We start from the raw sequence: 18,520 nt of genomic DNA, 5'->3' as shown, positions 1-18,520 counted from the left end.
ACGATATTCTGAGGAATTAGGTGTTTTTAATGCAAGTAATAAAATGTTCTAGATTTTGCAAAGGTGGTCAAGCAATTTCTGGGTATTACTAAGCTGTCTCTAAGCTATTCTGAGATGTTAGAGTGTTGCTTTGCAGTTTCTAAGATCGTTCTGGGTGGTTGTTAGGGCATTGTTGTGCAATTATTAAGCTGTTCTGACTGGTTGGTAAAGTGTTTTTTGGGTGACTGTAATTTAATTGTTATTACTTGAGGGTTGCTAGTTCATTGCCATGTGTTTCTATGCTGTTTTACTAGAGCTAAGTGATAGCCAGAGCATGGGACATAGCTCCTAAGACATTCTGAGTAATCAGGTGTTTTTATGGTGCTAAGGTGGTCAAGTGATTGCTGGGATATTGCACAGTTATTCAGAGAGATTGATAGAGTATTACTACGCAGATTCTAAGTTGTTCTTAAGTAAGCTAAGTCTGTTAAGTTCAATAAGCTCTTCTGCAATAAACTGTTAAGCTGTTCTGACTGGATGCTAAAGTGTTTGGCGTGACTGCTATTTCATAGTTGTTACTTGGGAGTTGCTAGTTTATTTCCACGCAGTTGCTCTGGTGCTCAGAGTGATTGTTGAAGCATTAGTGTGCATTAGCTAAGCTGTTCTATGTATTGCTAAAGTGTTCTGAATGGGGTGCTTGGGCACTGTTATACAGTTGCTAAGCTGTTCCGACAGGGTGCTAGTTTTGTACGCTACACAGGCCCGTGCAGAGACCGTCCAAAGGGCATGAGCGGGATAAATTTTTGGAAGAGCGGGGGGTGGGGGCAATTTGTGCAGATCTGCAGATCTCTCGTACTCAAGAGGGGTGTTGTCGCGCGCCTACTGAAGGGCGGGACCGAAGGTGTGCCGCGTCACGGGGGCACTTTTGATCATTTTGGAAGGGCACTTTCTATCCAAGACTATGTATGTATATATCCAAGATGTGTAAGTGTTTAGTGCATGTCTACAAGATTTTCTTTACTTGATTATCAGCCACCCAGTGAAAAAGCTTGCTGGTTGTCAGTCAGACTAGCTTTTTTTCGTTGGTTGTCTTACTTCAGCAGTCTGGGCTCACAGTCCAGCCCAGGCAGGAGTAGTCGGGCTGTCTGTCTGACATCATCACTGTCCACCAATAAGCTCCGCCGATGCTCTGCATGAACAATGGCTACACGCATCCACTCCATTAAAGGGGGGAGGAGCAGGAAAGGCCTGGGAATAGCAATAGAAAAGAGTATGATTTTTTATGTTACGAATACTGAAACTTTTTCTTTTTATTTATATATATATATATATATATATATATATATATATATATATATATATATATATATATATATATATATATATATATATATATATATATTGTATATGATTTTTTTTTAGTGTTATGGTGTGGATTAGAATAGGTCACACTTTACATTAAGGTTCTTTAGTTAATGTTAATTAATGGATTTACTGACATGAACAAACAATGAACAATACATTTACTACTGTATTTGTTCATATTAGTTAACGTTAGGTAATGAAAATACAGTAGTTCATTGTTAGTTCATGTTAACTCATGGTGCATTAACTAATGTTAACAAGCATGGACTTGGATGTTAATAATGCATTAATAAATGTTCAATTATGATTAATAAATGCTGTACATGTGTTGTTCATGATTAGTTCATGTTAGTAAATGCATTAACTAATGAACCTTATTTTAAAGTGTTACCTTAGAATGAATCTAATATCTACATACATCATGTTCTCATTCAGATACATAAGTATATATATGTGTGTGTGTGTGTGTGTGCGTGTGTGTGTGTGTGTGTGTGTGTGTGTGTGTGTGTGTGTGTGTGTGTGCACATGTGTGTAACAATTTTGGTGACAGCTTCAGTTGTATGAAACAAGTTGAGCCACACCACAGTAAATCTGCTCGAGTCTCAAAAAAAGAAGAAAAAAGTGCTTGCGCAATGAGAAAGCACAGCTATCACTGAGACAGGCCATGTCTGTCAGCAGCCTGTCATATCAAGGAATTCATGCAGAATAAGATACAGCTGCTAAAAGTGTGTTGTTTTCAGCAGATCGAGCACACTCTTACCAGACACCACACTAGTGTGTTGTTTTATGCAAGCTTCTTGACATAAAGACTGAATATAGGCTGATCCCCAGATAGAGTATACTATGCAATAAATATGTTCAGTTTTGACAAGTTTCAAAACCTATTTTTGTTTATTATTTAAATTGGGTTGTCTGAATGAATTTGACTTATTTTATAAACTTCACATAAAATCTATTTGAGATGTACATTGTATATTACTAGTAGTGTGGACAAAAATAATCCTGACTAATCGCATCCAAAATAAAAGTTTGCTGCATCACAGACACTAATAATTTAACAGTTTATAAAAAAATGGATCACTTTCGACCATGTGATAATCGGGCATGGATGAATATATTGCAGTAGTGATTTTCAAAAGTATTACTAAAGAAAGCATTAAAGAATTAATTTAGAAGTAACAAATGAATATGTAATATCTTTGCCTTCAAACGTGCAAAAATCGTGTTCTACACGTTTGGTTTGAACCCAGCCGTGTTGGCCAAACAGAAAGGGAAAAGTTTGTTTTGACAATTTAATTGAGTATTATTAGTGACATTATATATAAATACATGCCTGCATACATCTATTTGAGAAAATATTTATTTATATTTAGATATAAAATATATTTATATGGTAAGAATTTTTTTTTGTATAATTTGATTTCTATGAAAGTGTTTGTATAACACATACATAATAAATGTATGTAATACACACATCTATTCTGTCAAAACAAACTTGTATTTTGGTACCGATTAATCACAATTAATCTTTGCCAATCACTAATTAGTAGACATTAACAGTTTTATCAGAAAACAAGGGGTGGATTTGATAAAACTATTTGCAAAACAGGAAATTAATAATTGTAAAAGATTGTACAATAATTACATTATTTATATGTTATTTTTATTTTATTTAGTTTTCTAGTGTTTTAGGGGCTTTAAACCAAACCATCTTGCCCATACTTCTAAAAAAAAGGTTAAATCAAAGGATGATTGTATAATAATATACTGTATTCAGATTAATCACTATCCTCATCCAATATTTCATTGTTTTGACTTTTAAAAAGCAACAGTGTGAATGAACAAAATATATAGTAGATCTGTAGTAACAATGTTGTTTTGGTGCACTGATTTCCATATGTGCAACCACAGTTTCACTACAATTACCATGGCAAAACTAAACCATAGTTAATTTGTAGTTCCTATGGTTGACTCTGGTAACCACAAACTAACCATGGTTCTACAAATACCACCATGGTGTTTGTTGTAAAACTGGTCATACAAATGAAAGTTAATTTCATGCAGTTTTTGTTTTCGTGAATCCATCAGAGGCCGCTGTGTACACCTTTTCAGATTTCAAAATTCTCCCGTGAGTGCCATTTGCGCTTGCAGTTCTCACGTAAATCCACCAGAGGCCTCTATTGACTGACTGACTTACTGGCTGTCTGACCAACTGACCAGCATTGTAACGCCCCATTGCGTTCATTTTAAAGATGAAATGCAGCAATACATAGCTTTGGCTACATAATTCATAATTCTCCGGAAATGTATAGGGCCACAATTTCAGAATGAGTAAACCACATCCATTCTCAATGTATTACTAACTTCCTTAACTGTCACCATAAAGAGCTATCTGTACCAAAAAAGGGGAGATGTATTGTAAGTGTTCAGCTACACCTCCATCAGCTAGCTGTATTTAGCATCCCAAGTAAGCTGGAACCATGAATTATCATCACCAGGCACTGATAAATGTTCAGTATTTCTTTTTTAAAACCCTAATCAAATCTTTTCTTTTTTGTTTCTAAATAAAACTTAGATAAGAAGATAAAGATCCACCCGGCTAACAGTGTGGTGTTGTGTTTTGTATCCCCGCCAATCCTGAAAGAAAGTGGGCTTAGAGATAGCAACGTGAAAGTTCATCTCTCACAGCAGGAACACAATGACGTCAAACAAAAAAAGCAACGAAGTCCCGCCGAGAGTCTGTCAGCCCAGCAAGACATGCAAATGAGACACACTGAGAGGAGCGTGAAGCTCATTAAACACACAAGATATGCACAACAGAGAAACCAATCTCCTGAGACCCACAGATGCGCTCAGCCACAACAAACAGATCAGCTTTGCGGGTGACAACTTGATGGGAGCCATTTTGGTTCAAAAGAAAAAAAGACAATTCAAAGTCTGAAGTCAGTGTTCAAGTGCGAAACATCTGAGGGTAAAGCTAAATTTAGACGAGCTATATTTAAATTCTAAAGATACACACATCAAATTCGGGTTTGTTTGTCAGGTGTTTGCTTTAAACTGGGTTAGTTGATATTGCTTTCTCAGTGTTGACACAAGGAACACTATTGTGAATTGTCATAGAAACAACAACGCAATGTCATGTAGTATATATTTTGTTATTAACTACATATCGAGAGAGAAGCCTTTAGTGCTGTATAAAATGTACTTATTTTGCTCACCTGGGTTTGAAGGGAACTACCAATATCTCTCAAATCTTTTCTTTTTCGACCCGGTTGTGGTTTTGCTCAGATGACACATCAAACAGACAAGGGTGCTCCTGCCAAATTTCCCCTGGTTTTTCCTCCATTTCTAGTGTCCAAATAAACTAAAAATGAGCACTTTTAGCCTCCCCCCCAACTTCCTGCTGGCCTGCAGATGCCCACACTAGTGGATGCTGCTCTCTCATTGGCTGTAGGTAATCGCAGATGTTATTTTTAACAAGAACACATTTCACACGGCATGATTTGTATCGCTCACAGGTCTAAATATTTAGCATGCCAAATATCTCACAGGCATCTGCGACTCATCGGCGATTCTTTCAAATGGCATCTTTGATAGTTCATACTGTGAGATTGTTACTCTCGTAAACGAGCACTGATTTGAATTTGTGATTTTACGCATTTGTCTGCGATTTCTTAAAACCTGTCGCTGAATCAAAATCATGCAGTCTTAACTCTGCATAAGTGGACATTAGCTCAAATGTCTCCTGTCTTTTTCTATGACGTAAACATTTGAAGGAAACTCTATCGACACCTTGTGTATGGAAGTTCATTCTGCCGCAAAACCTACAGTAGGTTATTTTAGTAAACGAACAAGAAAAAGCCGCGTCCACACGTACTTAAGTATTTTCATAAACAGAATAAAAATAAATAAATCTTCATCCACAAGAAAACGGCAAAACACGTGCATGTCAAGGCACACCAAACCAACAGGTGGCAATATTCACAGTTTTAAGCTGGGTTCACACCAAATGGGGAATTAAGTATTTTCACAAGTAATTGCATAAAGGTCAATACAAACAGAATCCGTTTTGTTAAGTCGTGACATATTGGTGATGTATAAAACACTGTTTCTTGGTCCAAGCTACTACTCATTTGAATTGAGAAAATATTCCTTTATGACCACTTTTTAGTCAAATCAAATATTAAATTGAATTTGATATAAAATTATATATATATATATATATATATATACATTGCGATTGTGATTTATGGAAGTATTAAATTGGTTTGTAAATGTTTACTATTGCTATTTGATGGCGCTTGGATGCGGAAGCCGCTGCACGTGACATCACATTAAACAAGTAGATGGAGGCGGATTACCGTCCAGAGGTCGAACAATGCGGAATATGCAATACCTTTGCCGTGAACATGCAAAATTTGTGTCTTCCGCATTTAGTGTGAACCCAGCACGCACGCTGGTATCTTGAAGAGAAAAAAACTGTTCGTAGTTTTTGGAAAACACCCTGGCCGGAGTTTTCAGAAAGTTTTGGTTTCAGTCATCAGATACATCTGCGTAGAAAAAAAGTGCGGTTTTAAAAACCTGTGTTCTTGTGGGCAGGGCTAAAACTATTGGTCAGAAACGTTTTTGTAAACTAAAATAAAAACAAAATCACAATTAATAAAAAACTAAAACTAAATGAAATTAGCTTACAGCATTCTCTAAAAAAAAATGAAACAATAATTAGCAAAAAGTCAATAATGGATTTCAGAATTCATAAGCACTCATTCAGTGGTGAAAAATCCTCATGTATGATTTATTTTATGGCTAATTTGTATGAATTTATATGAGTTCAGTTGTATAAAAATGTATTTTTATTTTTTTTAAAGGATTTTTAAAAGAAGCTGTGGCATCAAACCCCACCTCTAAACCCAACCGTCATCGGGTGATGATCAAATCGTACAAATGAGATCTGAACAATGTCTGTACAAATGAGATCATACAATCTGTACAAATGAGAACATACAAAGCCATTTGAATTAGCCGCTAAATCAAAAAGTTACAAATTGCTTTGAGTTTTCATTGGAAAATCTGACTTAGCAGCTGTTTAGAAAAATACCTGTAGATGGCGCTTATACATCCAAATACATCAATCAATTTCAATAGCAATAAACTTTCTGTTGAAACCTAAAACGTGTTCTATATTTACTTTATTTGCCAACAACTATATATACAGTATGATCTTAAATATAAAAAAGTCGGTTTGAATTCATTATAATTTTTACTTTTATTTGTTGCATTTGTTTGTTCCAAAAATTATTTTACTTTTATGACTAAGATATTTGCACAAGAGTTGATGTAAGCTTTTCAAACTCTAAACTTTGCTCTGGTCGACACTGAAAGTGTACTGTTTACTCTTTTAAACCATTATCACTTGAACTGAAGCTAAGTGAAGTTTATTCATAAACTAATTTCGAGAGAATCACGTGCTTATGATTTATCACGTCCAGTCTCGCATTTGCTAATCACTAATCTTCCAATCATATGAGCCCTAAGGCACCATAAATAGTCTAAGTTTTCAGTTCACTTTATCTTCGTTTGGAAGAAACCCCCCTCCTCCCCTATTCTCCTCCTTTACCTGCAATTGGGCGGCACGGCGGTCCAGTGGTTAGCACTGTGAACCACACAGCAAGAATACTGCCGGTCCTAGTTCGATAAGACCGGTGAGTGTTTCTGTGGGGAGTTTGTATGTCCTTCCCGTGTCCGCGTGGGTTTTCCCCGGGTTCTCCGGTTTCCTCCCACCATCCAAAGACATTCAACATACTTAACAATCAAGCTTGTCTAATTCCTTACGTTCCCTTAGCTACAGCGGCAGGGGAGTTCTGAGATCCACCGAGCTCAGGCTCCCTTCTTGCTCTGCCAACGGGAGGAAGCCCCGGGCTCGAGGAGCCCTTGAGCTCGGGGCTCTCTCCCGGGACAGCATGCCAAATAAGCTTTGTAAATCATCAGCTAAGTGTGAACTCTTGAAATATATAAAAACTAAATGTGTTCACAAAACATAAACTAAACTGAAACTAACAAAACCATTAATGAAATGAGCTAAAACTAATTAAAAAGTTCAAAACGATAATAACCTTGGTAACAACAAAAGATATTAGTCATAAAAATGGTTCGATTAGAAATCAGGTGGCAGATTATTTGCTAACTATTAGCATTTGCTTAACTGTATTGTCCCAGGCATTTATTCACATGGGTTGCTGTGGTGTAAACTGGAAAAAAAGGCATTCATTTTTTTTCTACAAACAACGGATTTAAGCAGGACATGCCAAAATATCTGATTTTATCTGCCTGTCTGAACAAAACCAAAGATAAAACTTAAAGCCTGGTTTATATGCAAGCCAGGAGCAGAGTAACGCCTCAAGCCAGAAAGATGAGGTTTAGTAACATTTGTTTGACTTGTGGTTGTAAAAAAGCTCAACCTTAATCCAAGCATAAGGAAAGATCTTCATGGGAAAGTGAGAGAAGAGGCAGAAAGGCGGCATGCTTAACAACCACTTACATTCACTAAAATAGTTTAGAGAAGCAATTTCAGTTGCTTGCTGTATTGATCAAGGGGATTTTTCAAGTGCTAAGGCTCTTAAAACTGCTGTTAAGACTAATAGATTGCAGCATACTAAGTGTGTTTACTTTGGTCAGCCAAAAGAGGGGGTTGACGGTGTTGGAGGAGTTGATATCTGTAAGTGCCTACAAGGATTTGATTGCATATCTGCAAGTGTGTTTTTGTGGGGCGAAAAATATATATCAGCTGGTACACTAATGACTCACACAGGAAATGTTTATGCCATTTTTTCACATGTTTTACATAGCTCTATTTAAATATGTACTAAATCTTAAATATGATAAGATTTTGTCACCAAGACCACTATATTATTTGGTGAAACTTTACTTGAAGTGGTGTTCATAACACTCTCCAGCCTGATATTGTGAGGAAATGTAACTATTTTATGTTTTGTCAGTTTTGTGGCTAATTTGTACGAATTGTAGGAGTCCAGTTGTGTGAAAATGTAGGCTTTCATAAGAGCACGTGGCACCAAACCTCACCCCTAAACCAAATTGTGGGTTGAGTAAATCGTACTAAATTGTACGAATGAGATCATGCAAATTCATACAAAATAGCCACTATAAATTAAAAAGTTATGAATTGCTGTGAGACAGCATTCCGAATACCCTTGAAATAAGCAGGATAAAGTAGATCCAGGTGGTTGTTATTGCAGAATAAAGCCCTTCAGGCTAAAGCCTCATTCAGACTACAAGCAACCGTTCATTTCAATGAAGAGTGTGTGACTTCCGGCGACCTCCTTCTATGCAAGCGACAGTGACCATTGGTGACCAGGTGGCCGTGTCGAGCGACAAAGTTGAGAATCTTTCAACTTTATGCAAATGAAGAGTGACTTTCTCGAGTAACAGCCAATAGGAACACCAGTAGAGCTCACATTATCCTCTCTTAGCTCGCTCAGAGGCCGGTTGTATGTGTGCTGTATATACCTACACACACCTGCATTTGAAGCAGGTCGCCACCCAGAGCAATAGACAGGTACAAAGTCATAATACGACAAAGATCCACTTAATGACGGGCTGCTGATAAACCTGTCTGGCTTTATGCTGCGATAATGACTAGATGTATTTTATCCCTTACTCATGGGGCATATTTGATATAGACCGTATTGGGCAAGTTACTTGAACAATGTAGTGAGCTAAGCTATTAGCTATTCTACTTAAAATGTAGCTTAAGTACACTGAAAGCTACCCCCTAGGAAATGTAGCAAGCTAAGCTAAAAGTTACTTGGCAATTTATTTTTATTTTTATTTTTATTTTTTTGCCAATTTTCATTTTTAAATCGAAGCAACTTAAATCCAAGTCAATCCTAATTTAGTGATCAATTAAACTGTCAATGAATCATATGAGGCATCATTTTTCAGTTGAATTATTTACTGTAAATAATATGCTGTACTAAACAGAAACAAATGATAGTATATAACAGCAAAACCAAAAAATCCAACGGTGACGTTGTCTTTGTTATGACTAAATAACCTGTCATAATAAGCATTACCAAGATAGCATAACTTGCCATAGATCTGTCATAAACATGATTGAAATGAGGTCATTATAATTGTCATGAATTATTTTTTATCACTCTTTTCAACGGAACAAAATTAATTTTGTTAATATTTTTTATTAAATACGTCAAATATTTTTTATCAAATAATTTTATAACAGTGTCATTACTATTTAATGACATTTTAATGATAAATTCAATTTACACCACTCAAGTTGGGGTCAGGAAAATATCAATGATGCTGTTCTTAAATGTGTTACACAATTATAATGGCATTCTTTTAGTCATGTTTATGACATATATATATGGCAAGTTTTGTTGTCTTTGTAATGTCAAGTTGTCATGACAAAGATAAAGACCAGTTATGACGTATTTGGTTATGTCAATTTGTCCTAAAAAGGACATCTCAAACAATATTACTTTTGGAATTTGATATAACTGAGCAAATAACAGTTGTGCGTTAAAATCTCGTTCATATTTATGAAATTTCATATCGTTATTACAACGATTTCTTATGAACCCTTTTCAGATAAAGTATTTATCAATGATTTTTTTAATTAATTATTTTATCTTACATTGTATTTTTAGTCCACTCATTTAATACAAAAACTCTATTTGTATGATGTTGACACTTCTGGCAGCTATTTAAAAGCTACTGTACATGTACAGCAGTCAAATCCAAACACACTACGCCTGTAAGCTATTTTCCTTCATGAAACAACAAATAAGAGACACATAGAATGCTAGTACTACAAGTATCAGCCACAGTTTCAGACACATCTACTCAAGCCCTAACTTCTGACACACGGCCCACTCCTCTGACCTTCTCTTTTATGAATGCAAAACAAAACCAGCATGAAATTTAAGCTCCTCGACATTTTTACAACCTTGGCTTTGTTCTCTTGTCAAAGTGTTTTGCTAGTGTAAAACAAACATCTTTCTGTGTCCTTCTGTCTCTTGTTCCTTTGGCCCCTGGGTCGCACCTCAACAATGACCCGTGCTTCTGATTCGAGGGCTCAAGTTCAACCTATGGCCTTCGACCCGAAATCCGAGCTCAGTTTCAGCCTACATCAAAGCTTGGCTAATCAGGGTTAGTGGAAACGGTATAGCACTTTGGGCTAATTTGGCAGACCATAGCATGCACAGACTTTTACGCACATGTTAAAGCCTCTAACATGACTAGATTACACTAGAGATGTGTAACGGTGATTAAGAGTTCACTATTGAGACCGCATGGCTGCTTCCTTTGCTATAAACATATATAAGTCTCCGTTGAAGTCTCTGAGTCATATACAAACACTAGCATCTGGCAGGCGACTCTATGGCCGTTGCATATTAAATGCTGTGGTTTTCTAGCCAGAAATTTCAAGCGGTTTGGCAGTGGATGGTGATTAATCTCAGCATTACTTTAAATGGGTGCATTATTTTATATATTTGATTAAATCCAAAATCATGTGTAAATAGTAAACCACCTCTGAGCCCACCTTTGAGATTTTATGAAATGGTCTTTTTTTTACTGATAAGTGACTTTCAAATATGTGTTATATAAACAGCAGTTTCACAACACCTCGGTTCAAAGAAAAACTGCATGTAGATTATTTAATGCTCACCATTTTTCAAAATTGTTGCATTTATTATGTTTTTTTCTTTAATTATTATGGTAAATAGTGGGGCACGGTGGCTTGGTGGATAGCACTGTCACCTCACAGCAAGAAAGTCAGTGGTTCGAGTCCTGGCTAGACCAGTTGGTATTTCTGTGTGTTTGCATGTTCTCTCAGTGTTTGCGTGGGTTTCCTCCAGGTGCTTAGGTTTCCCCCATAGTCCAAAGACATGCACTGTAGGTGAATTGGGTAAACAAAAATTGTGTGTGAATGAGTGTGCAAATAGGTGATTTCCAATACTGGGTTGCAGCTAGAAGGGCATGCACTGTGTAAAACATATGCTAGGATAGTTGGTGGTTCATTCTGTTGTGGCGACCTCTGAAATAGTGACTAAGCCGAAGGAAAATTGATGAATGAATATTAGGATAAATATGCCATTACCTATAACCCCTTGCAATATCTAAATAAACATGTTTGCAAAAACGCTCTAATACAGTATCTGGATCTGGAATTATTATATGGATACATATATTTGAAAACCCAAGAGCATCTTATTCTATATACAGCTATTGGAAATTTATTTATTTATTTTTTTTCAAATATATCAGAAATTATGTAGAATAGGATATTTTCAAAGTATTTCCTAGATTGTTTTGCTCTTTAGGATGTACTATTCTTTATTTTGTCTGGAATAAAAAAAAAAAATCACATTTTTATTTAATTTAATTGTGGTCAATTTTCAAGATTTTTTTTTTCAATTGGCTAGAGAACAAACCACTGCTGTCCAATGACCAAATAACCTCATTAATTGTTTAAATTACACTTTAAGCTGAATAGTAATACACTGCAAAATAACTAGCAACATGTTTGTAGTGTAATTTTGGCAAAGACAAATAAATTATTATGTTTAAAATGTGTTTAAAAAGCATTTCTCCAACAAACATCACTTGGATTATATTTTAAAGGTTCAAGAAACCCTTGAGTACTTAAAAAAAGTCAGGGGTGTTGAGCATCAGTTAAGACAATGTTAGCACCTGTTAGCTTTAATTGTGGGAAAACTATATAATTTTGGGATTTTGTCAGCTAATTTCATCTTCTGTGTTTAAAATAATTTTTGTAAAATAGAATTTGTGTCCTATTTTACCACCAGAAAATTATTAAATAGAGACTTCTTGTGTTTATATCGCTCTAATATGACTGTGGACACACTATACCTACACACATTTCTGTCCAAGCTGATTCCAACAGTTGATTTTGGTTCATAACTGCTCATTAAAAGGTTTAAATTTTGACAAGATTTCCTTCAACTCTGTACTATGTGTCATTGTTTAGCATGCAAACTTGACCTACTGATTTTTCATCCACAGATAAGTCATGGAAGTAGTTTAGCAATAATCAAAGCTGTTGTGTACAGCAGAGTTGATATGGTCTTGTCTTACAGCTCTCATCTTACAGTGACTCCTTGATGTGCAACCACTTACCACCCAGCACTCCCGTTCACCTTTTTGACCCTTTCCTCCCTCTCTCCACCCACTCAGCAGGAGTTACACAGGCCATCTTCATCCATCATAAATCAACACTTCCTATTACCAACATCTAGCTCACATATCCAGACTTTGTTGTATCCAGAACGCCCCCTTTTGCTTTACAGGTCTATGTTAAGACCACACAGTATGCCTGTGCACCATTGTGGTTTCATTTCAAGCCAGCATTTTCAATAGAAGGCACGTTGAAGAGACCTTAAATAACAACTGAGCCCTTTACCGTAATTATTGCCAGGAACGAAGCACCACCTGTATCCCATCCTGCTCTTTGGCCTCCATGTACACAAGTGCTCCAATATTGCTGGAAACCTTTTCTGGCATGATCTTTAAGAAAGATTCTTGATTTGGCAGTAAGACCTCACTGTTGTTTGTTAGTTGAAAGTCTTACACAAGTGTTCCATCAATATCAAGCTTGGCTAAATGCGTACAAATGCATACTCTACAAAAAACTGCAACATGCAGACAAACATAAAAGTAGGAAACTAACATCTAGCCAACCTGATTTCACCAAGTAGGTCATGTTACTGAATTCAAATCTACGTTTATCCCGAAACAACATTCCAATCAGCCAGTCAGAATAAAGGGATACATTTACCATTTGTGTTAAATTGAGACTTTAGGTTAGGCTTATGCACTTTAACATGATTGTTATCCAGACATTATTCCCCTCTAATTTGGGGAATCATTTACAGTTATAGTTAGGTTAAGGGGTATGGAATAGATTTGGGTTACATTTTCTAAAAAAAATGATGTTCAAGGATCAACTTGGATATTAATCCAGGAATGCTTTGTACTTGGCAAAATAATAATGTGCACAAACATTTACAAAAAAGACTTTGATTTTGTTATTCAGCAAGATAGCCTTCTCCTGTAACAACCATTTATCATAAAAGGATAATGTAGTTTACAAACAAGAATGTTAGCCACTGTAAGAAGGTAGCCAAAAGTGCAATGCTATTAGTAGCATGGTACATTACCAATATGTATACTCTACTAAGAAAGTTGGCATGTCATGATTTTGTCAAATACAATGCTATCCTGGACTGCATATATGTTGATCCTTGAAAATCTATTTTATTGGAAAATGTAATCCATACCTATTCTCTACCCCTCAACCCAACCATAACTGTAAATTATTCCCAAAATCAGAGTGGAACAATAGTTGGATAACAATCCTGTAGAAGTGCATAAACCTAGCTTTAACGTAATAGACCTTATTTCTGATTGGCTGATTGGAATTTTGTTCAAGGATCAATATAGATGTTAATCAAGGAGCATGTCCTACTTGGTAAAATCAGGGTACCGAAGAGCAGTGGGGAAAAAAATAAAAAAATAATTTAATGAACAGTCTTTTTAATATAATTTTATTTACGTTATGACTTGCATTTTGGCATATTAATCTCTGTTTTGTTGGGTTTAATGTAAAAAATACAAAAAAAGAACAACTTAAAACTTAAAAAGATACTTTTATTGACATTTTTAGTGTAAACAATACTATATATATATATATATATATATATATATATATATATATATATGTATATATATATATATATATATATATATATATATATATATATATATATATATATATATATATATATATATATATATATATATATATATATATATGTATGTATGTATAATAAGCAAAATAGATGTAAATTTATTGACAATGACAGAAAAAGTAAGCTTCAAACTATTAAAATGTCAATAAAATGTACTTTTTAAAATCTTTTCAACTTCAAAAGTTGGCTGTGGAGCAATCAAGGTGCCATACTGCAATTGAAAATCCGATATAAACAACAATAACAACTTAAAACATGAATCACAATATAATGAAAACCTAAAGGTGCAGTAGGTGATTGTCTTCAGAAACATTTTTTGTTGTTGTGCTGGTTGTCTCTTCTCAGTCCAATAGTAATGATTAAAGTAAATGATCTAAATGTGTTTATATGTATTTTTATATTCTGGTTTAAGGCATAAAACAAAAAAAATGTTCACCCAATTAAATATTTTTGGGCCAACATCTCCCATAATTCCGACAATAAAAGTGATTTGATTTGATTTGAAGTAGCTCAAACTGTTAGTCAGCAAATGTAGTTTCAGACTTCTGCGCATCTGTTCACGCAGATCCGCCATTCGTGCGTACCCGCCTGCATGAGCGCCGCGCAATCAATAGACAATCAGAGACGAGTTTTAAAACTATTTTAGTCAGGCTAAGCTTATGTTAGATTATGTTGTTATGAATTGCTTCTATGCAAAGACGTGTTGTTCAGTCACTGTAATCTCCCAGCGAAAGATTTATGTGACTATTTTCAGTTTTATAAGGGACCCTTGACGGCATCGATGATGTAGATTTATATTTAGTTTAACAACAAAACATCAGTAAATACCGCTATTCCGCCTAGCCTGCTTTACTGAGCTGATGTGGCTTTAAAAAATGTAATTCCTGCATGCAGCTGGCTAAACACCAACTAACTGACGAATCACATGAACTTATGGGTTGTCTGCAGTTGTGACACAGTGCGCATTTGCAATTTCAGTAGGTGTGACTTTGAATCACAGTCCCTCCCCAACGTCCAAAGATAATATGCTAAGCGGTTACCATTTTTGGAGATAACCTACTGCACCTTTAACTTACAAAAAACAGGGTCTATTGTCCCCTTCAATGACGTAATTGTAGCTATTTTTTATAGCTAGCAAAGCTGTGACCTTTTACTTTAGCAAGTACAGTAACTTCCTCAAGTGGGCATCCTTTCAAAAGTACCTCAGAGCTAAACCAATATTTACATCGTATCTGTAAACGAACCATGCATAAAATAAACCTTTCTTATTTACATTTAGCAAGCAGGTATTGCCCTTGGGACATTCTTAAAACCATCCTCAACAGCTAATGACCCAGTCAAACCTCTCTTTGAGAACTAATTATGATGAACTTCCAGGTACAGCAGCTGGAACGGGGGTCTGAGGAGCTCTGAACATTTCTACTATATAATTAAAAGCTTTAAAGTACCTTGAGGCCGTTGGATTTAATAGTGTATAGTTAAATTCCAATAGAGCATTAGGGGTCTGATAATTAGCTCAGCACCCATTGTGTGATTTGGAGATTAGGGATTCGCAAGAGAACAGTAATTAGGCTTACCTTTCTTTGCTTAGGGCCATCCTGGGTGGATCCAGGTTGGGGTTCTCCATAGACTCCATCTGAGGGCATCGCAGGAAGTAGTAGAGAGTGTGGAGGGCGTCTGGTGACCAGGAAACAGGTTGCTGACGGGCATGACGAGCTGGACTGAGCCCATGACGGACAGAACTGAGGCGCTGCATATGATGCATAGCCCGTGACACCAAGTCACCTTGATAAGAACAATGATTGAGGTAAATCAACAACTGCATTAAAATACACTTCATGCAATGAGTATCAAGTCCAGTCAAGTTGAGCTTTAATGTCATTTCAATATACCTATTATAAAGAATGTGATGGCGAGGCAGTGGCGCAGTAGGTAGTGCTGTCGCCTCACAGCAAGAAGGTCGCTGGGTGTATCTAGTTTCCACTGGCTGTATCGCTCAGTGGAAACTAGAAACTTTAATAAGACATTTCCCTTTAAACCAGAAATGCCCAAACTGGGGCCCATGGGCCAACGTTGGCCCATAGTAACCTTTGATTTGGCCCACCCTTCCATCTTAGAAGAAAGGAAGAATGATGGGGAGTTATAATTAAACGCTTTTTACTTCATTAGCTAAAACGATTCAAAGTAATGTACTTTATTTAATTTTAAATATAATGCAGTGAATTAGGAATTAGGCCAACTTTAATGTAAATAGTTTGGTATATTTATCTTCGGCCCACGACTCTTTTGGCTCTTCATATAAAAACTTTGGGCACCCTTGCTTTTAACCATCTCTCCAAACTCTGAAATGACTACCACCAGCGGATTTTTCCCATCTCAGACTGGTCTCAGTTTCGATGGAGCTCTAATGTACGTATTTCTAGGGTTCCATGGCAGTTGAGGACATACAGATGCCCTACTGTCCACTGCTTCTTACAGCTGAGAGCTCATCGGGAGGTGCAAACCTCACAAGCGGTGGACAAAGACAACTCTCATTGACTTCATTCAGCTTGTCTTGCAGTGGCTTCAGCCTTACTGAATGTTTGGCCTGCATAAACGTGTCCTTGTGCTGCGGGAGACAAGCAGCAAAGTGTTCAGCATTTGCATTAGGAAATTCATGACTTCTAATGGTGAGCCGCCAACCCTGTCACTGCTGGGCCTGTGGCATGATGGGTAAACACAGCTAAAACAGCTCAAAAAAAGACAACTTATGCCAACAAAGGATCTCCTTCACTGTAGGGGAAATATCCCATTTTCAAATGTAAACTCATTTGAGAAGGAAACTAAAACATTGTACAATGAACCATCAGTCAGACTTTTGCTGAATGAGCCACTGTAGTCGTTGTATTTACACTTTAAAATAAAGCTAAATTACATTTACTTCAATTTCCACTTTCCACAATACCCCAAGACCAGATGTTACTTTTATTTAGGGGATCGTGTTGCAACAGACAAGTTTCTTTTTACTGCAGATGAGTCGTCATTATGAAGTCAGGGGATAGGCTTGTTAAGGTGGTTGAATCCTTTGAGAGGTGTGTATTTTAACTTCCTTCAGGAATTATCTAGAAAACAGATACACAATGCACTTAAAGGCACCAAAAGACTTTTCCAGACTTCCTTGTCTTTTTTTTCTCCATTTCCATTCAGGAACGCTCTGTTTAGAAAACAAACATGCCTCTTCTTTGGGAACAACACGGTGGTGTTTATTTAGAGGATAAAATAATAGAGTAGTCAGGCCGGAAAGATAAAGAGCCTCCACATTATCTCCTTTTCCATGTTGTGTTTGCAGAGATAACACCAAGCAACTGTGTATCTATACGAAACTTGCTACAATCCAGAGTGTTAGCGCAAGCACTGTGACCCTGTTAACCACAGTGAATGGTGTTTTGATTCAGTATGTGTACCAAACAAGTGCAGTACAGTTTACAAATGAATCTGAAACATTTTTTATTCATTCATTCATTTTCCTTCGGCTTTGTCCCTTATTTATCAGGGATCGCCACAGCGGAATAAAAGGCCAACTATTCCAGCATATGTTTCACGCAGCAGATACCCTTCCAGCCACAACCTAGTACTGGGAAACACCCATACACTCTCACATTCACACACGCACACACACACACATACATGACCAATTTAGTTTACTCAGTTCACCTACAGTGCATGTCTTTGGACTGAGGAGGAAACCCACATGAACACTGGGGGAAAACATGCAAACTCCAAACAGAAATGCCAACTGATTCAACCAGCTCTCGAATCAGTGACCTTCTTGCTGTGAGACAGCAGGGCTAACCACTGAGCCACAATACCACCTATTTAGTTTTATATATTTACAACAGTTTTTTCTGTTCCACAGGAATTTTTTTAAGCATTTTTATCATCCATCTGCAGCATTTCTCAAAGTGTGTCTCATTGCAGAGGACTGAAACGTAAAAATACTGTTGCATTTCTGTCAGAAACCTAGCTATATTCAATCATTTACTCCTGTTTGACATAAAAAAGCACTCAACAATGTATATAAAACAGAAATGGAAAAAGGAAGCCAATGTTATTTAAAAAAAGAGGAATGGTTAAATATTTGGGAAACACAGATGATCACAATAATTCAGGATCATGGAGGGAATTTATTTGGAGAAAAAAAAAAAATTCAGATCCTTTGTAACACCTAAAATAAAATATTTTTTTAAACTAGAGATAAAAAATGGTGAATGCTGGAGATAATGTGGAAATGTGTTGGCTGATCATTTCCAAATATTTTGGTATTTTAATATTATACACACATATTAGCAAGATTTGAATAAATAGATACATGTAATAATGCAATTGAA

General features: G+C 36.2%; 1 protein-coding gene and 1 pseudogene across 4 annotated transcripts in view; both read right to left on the bottom strand.

Moving 5' to 3' along the window:
• LOC147837710 (uncharacterized) overlaps positions 1 to 18,520 on the bottom strand; it is a 633,655-nt pseudogene that overhangs the window by 452,082 nt on the left and 163,053 nt on the right. The window lies entirely within an intron of this gene.
• abtb2b (ankyrin repeat and BTB domain containing 2b) overlaps positions 1 to 18,520 on the bottom strand; it is an 89,313-nt gene that overhangs the window by 17,521 nt on the left and 53,272 nt on the right. For 2 of the 3 annotated variants that reach the window (XR_015526503.1, XM_087312349.1), the window contains 2 exons: positions 15,731 to 15,938; positions 1,075 to 1,227 (listed from right to left, as the gene is read on the bottom strand). Coding sequence is in view for 1 of the 3 variants with exons in the window: in XM_087312349.1 (XP_087168475.1) it covers positions 1,075 to 1,227; positions 15,731 to 15,938 (361 nt within the window). In the remaining 2 variants the exon portion in view is untranslated. Of the gene's footprint in view, positions 1 to 1,000; positions 1,228 to 15,730; positions 15,939 to 18,520 lie in introns of all 3 variants that reach the window. The other variant, XM_087312350.1, reaches the window with a different exon arrangement.

This window comes from Danio rerio, chromosome 25 (genome assembly GCF_052040795.2).
Source record: "Danio rerio strain M-AB ecotype USA chromosome 25, GRCz13ab, whole genome shotgun sequence".
Lineage (NCBI taxonomy): Eukaryota > Metazoa > Chordata > Actinopteri > Cypriniformes > Danionidae > Danio > Danio rerio.
This window is presented reverse-complemented; position numbering and strand designations above follow the sequence as displayed.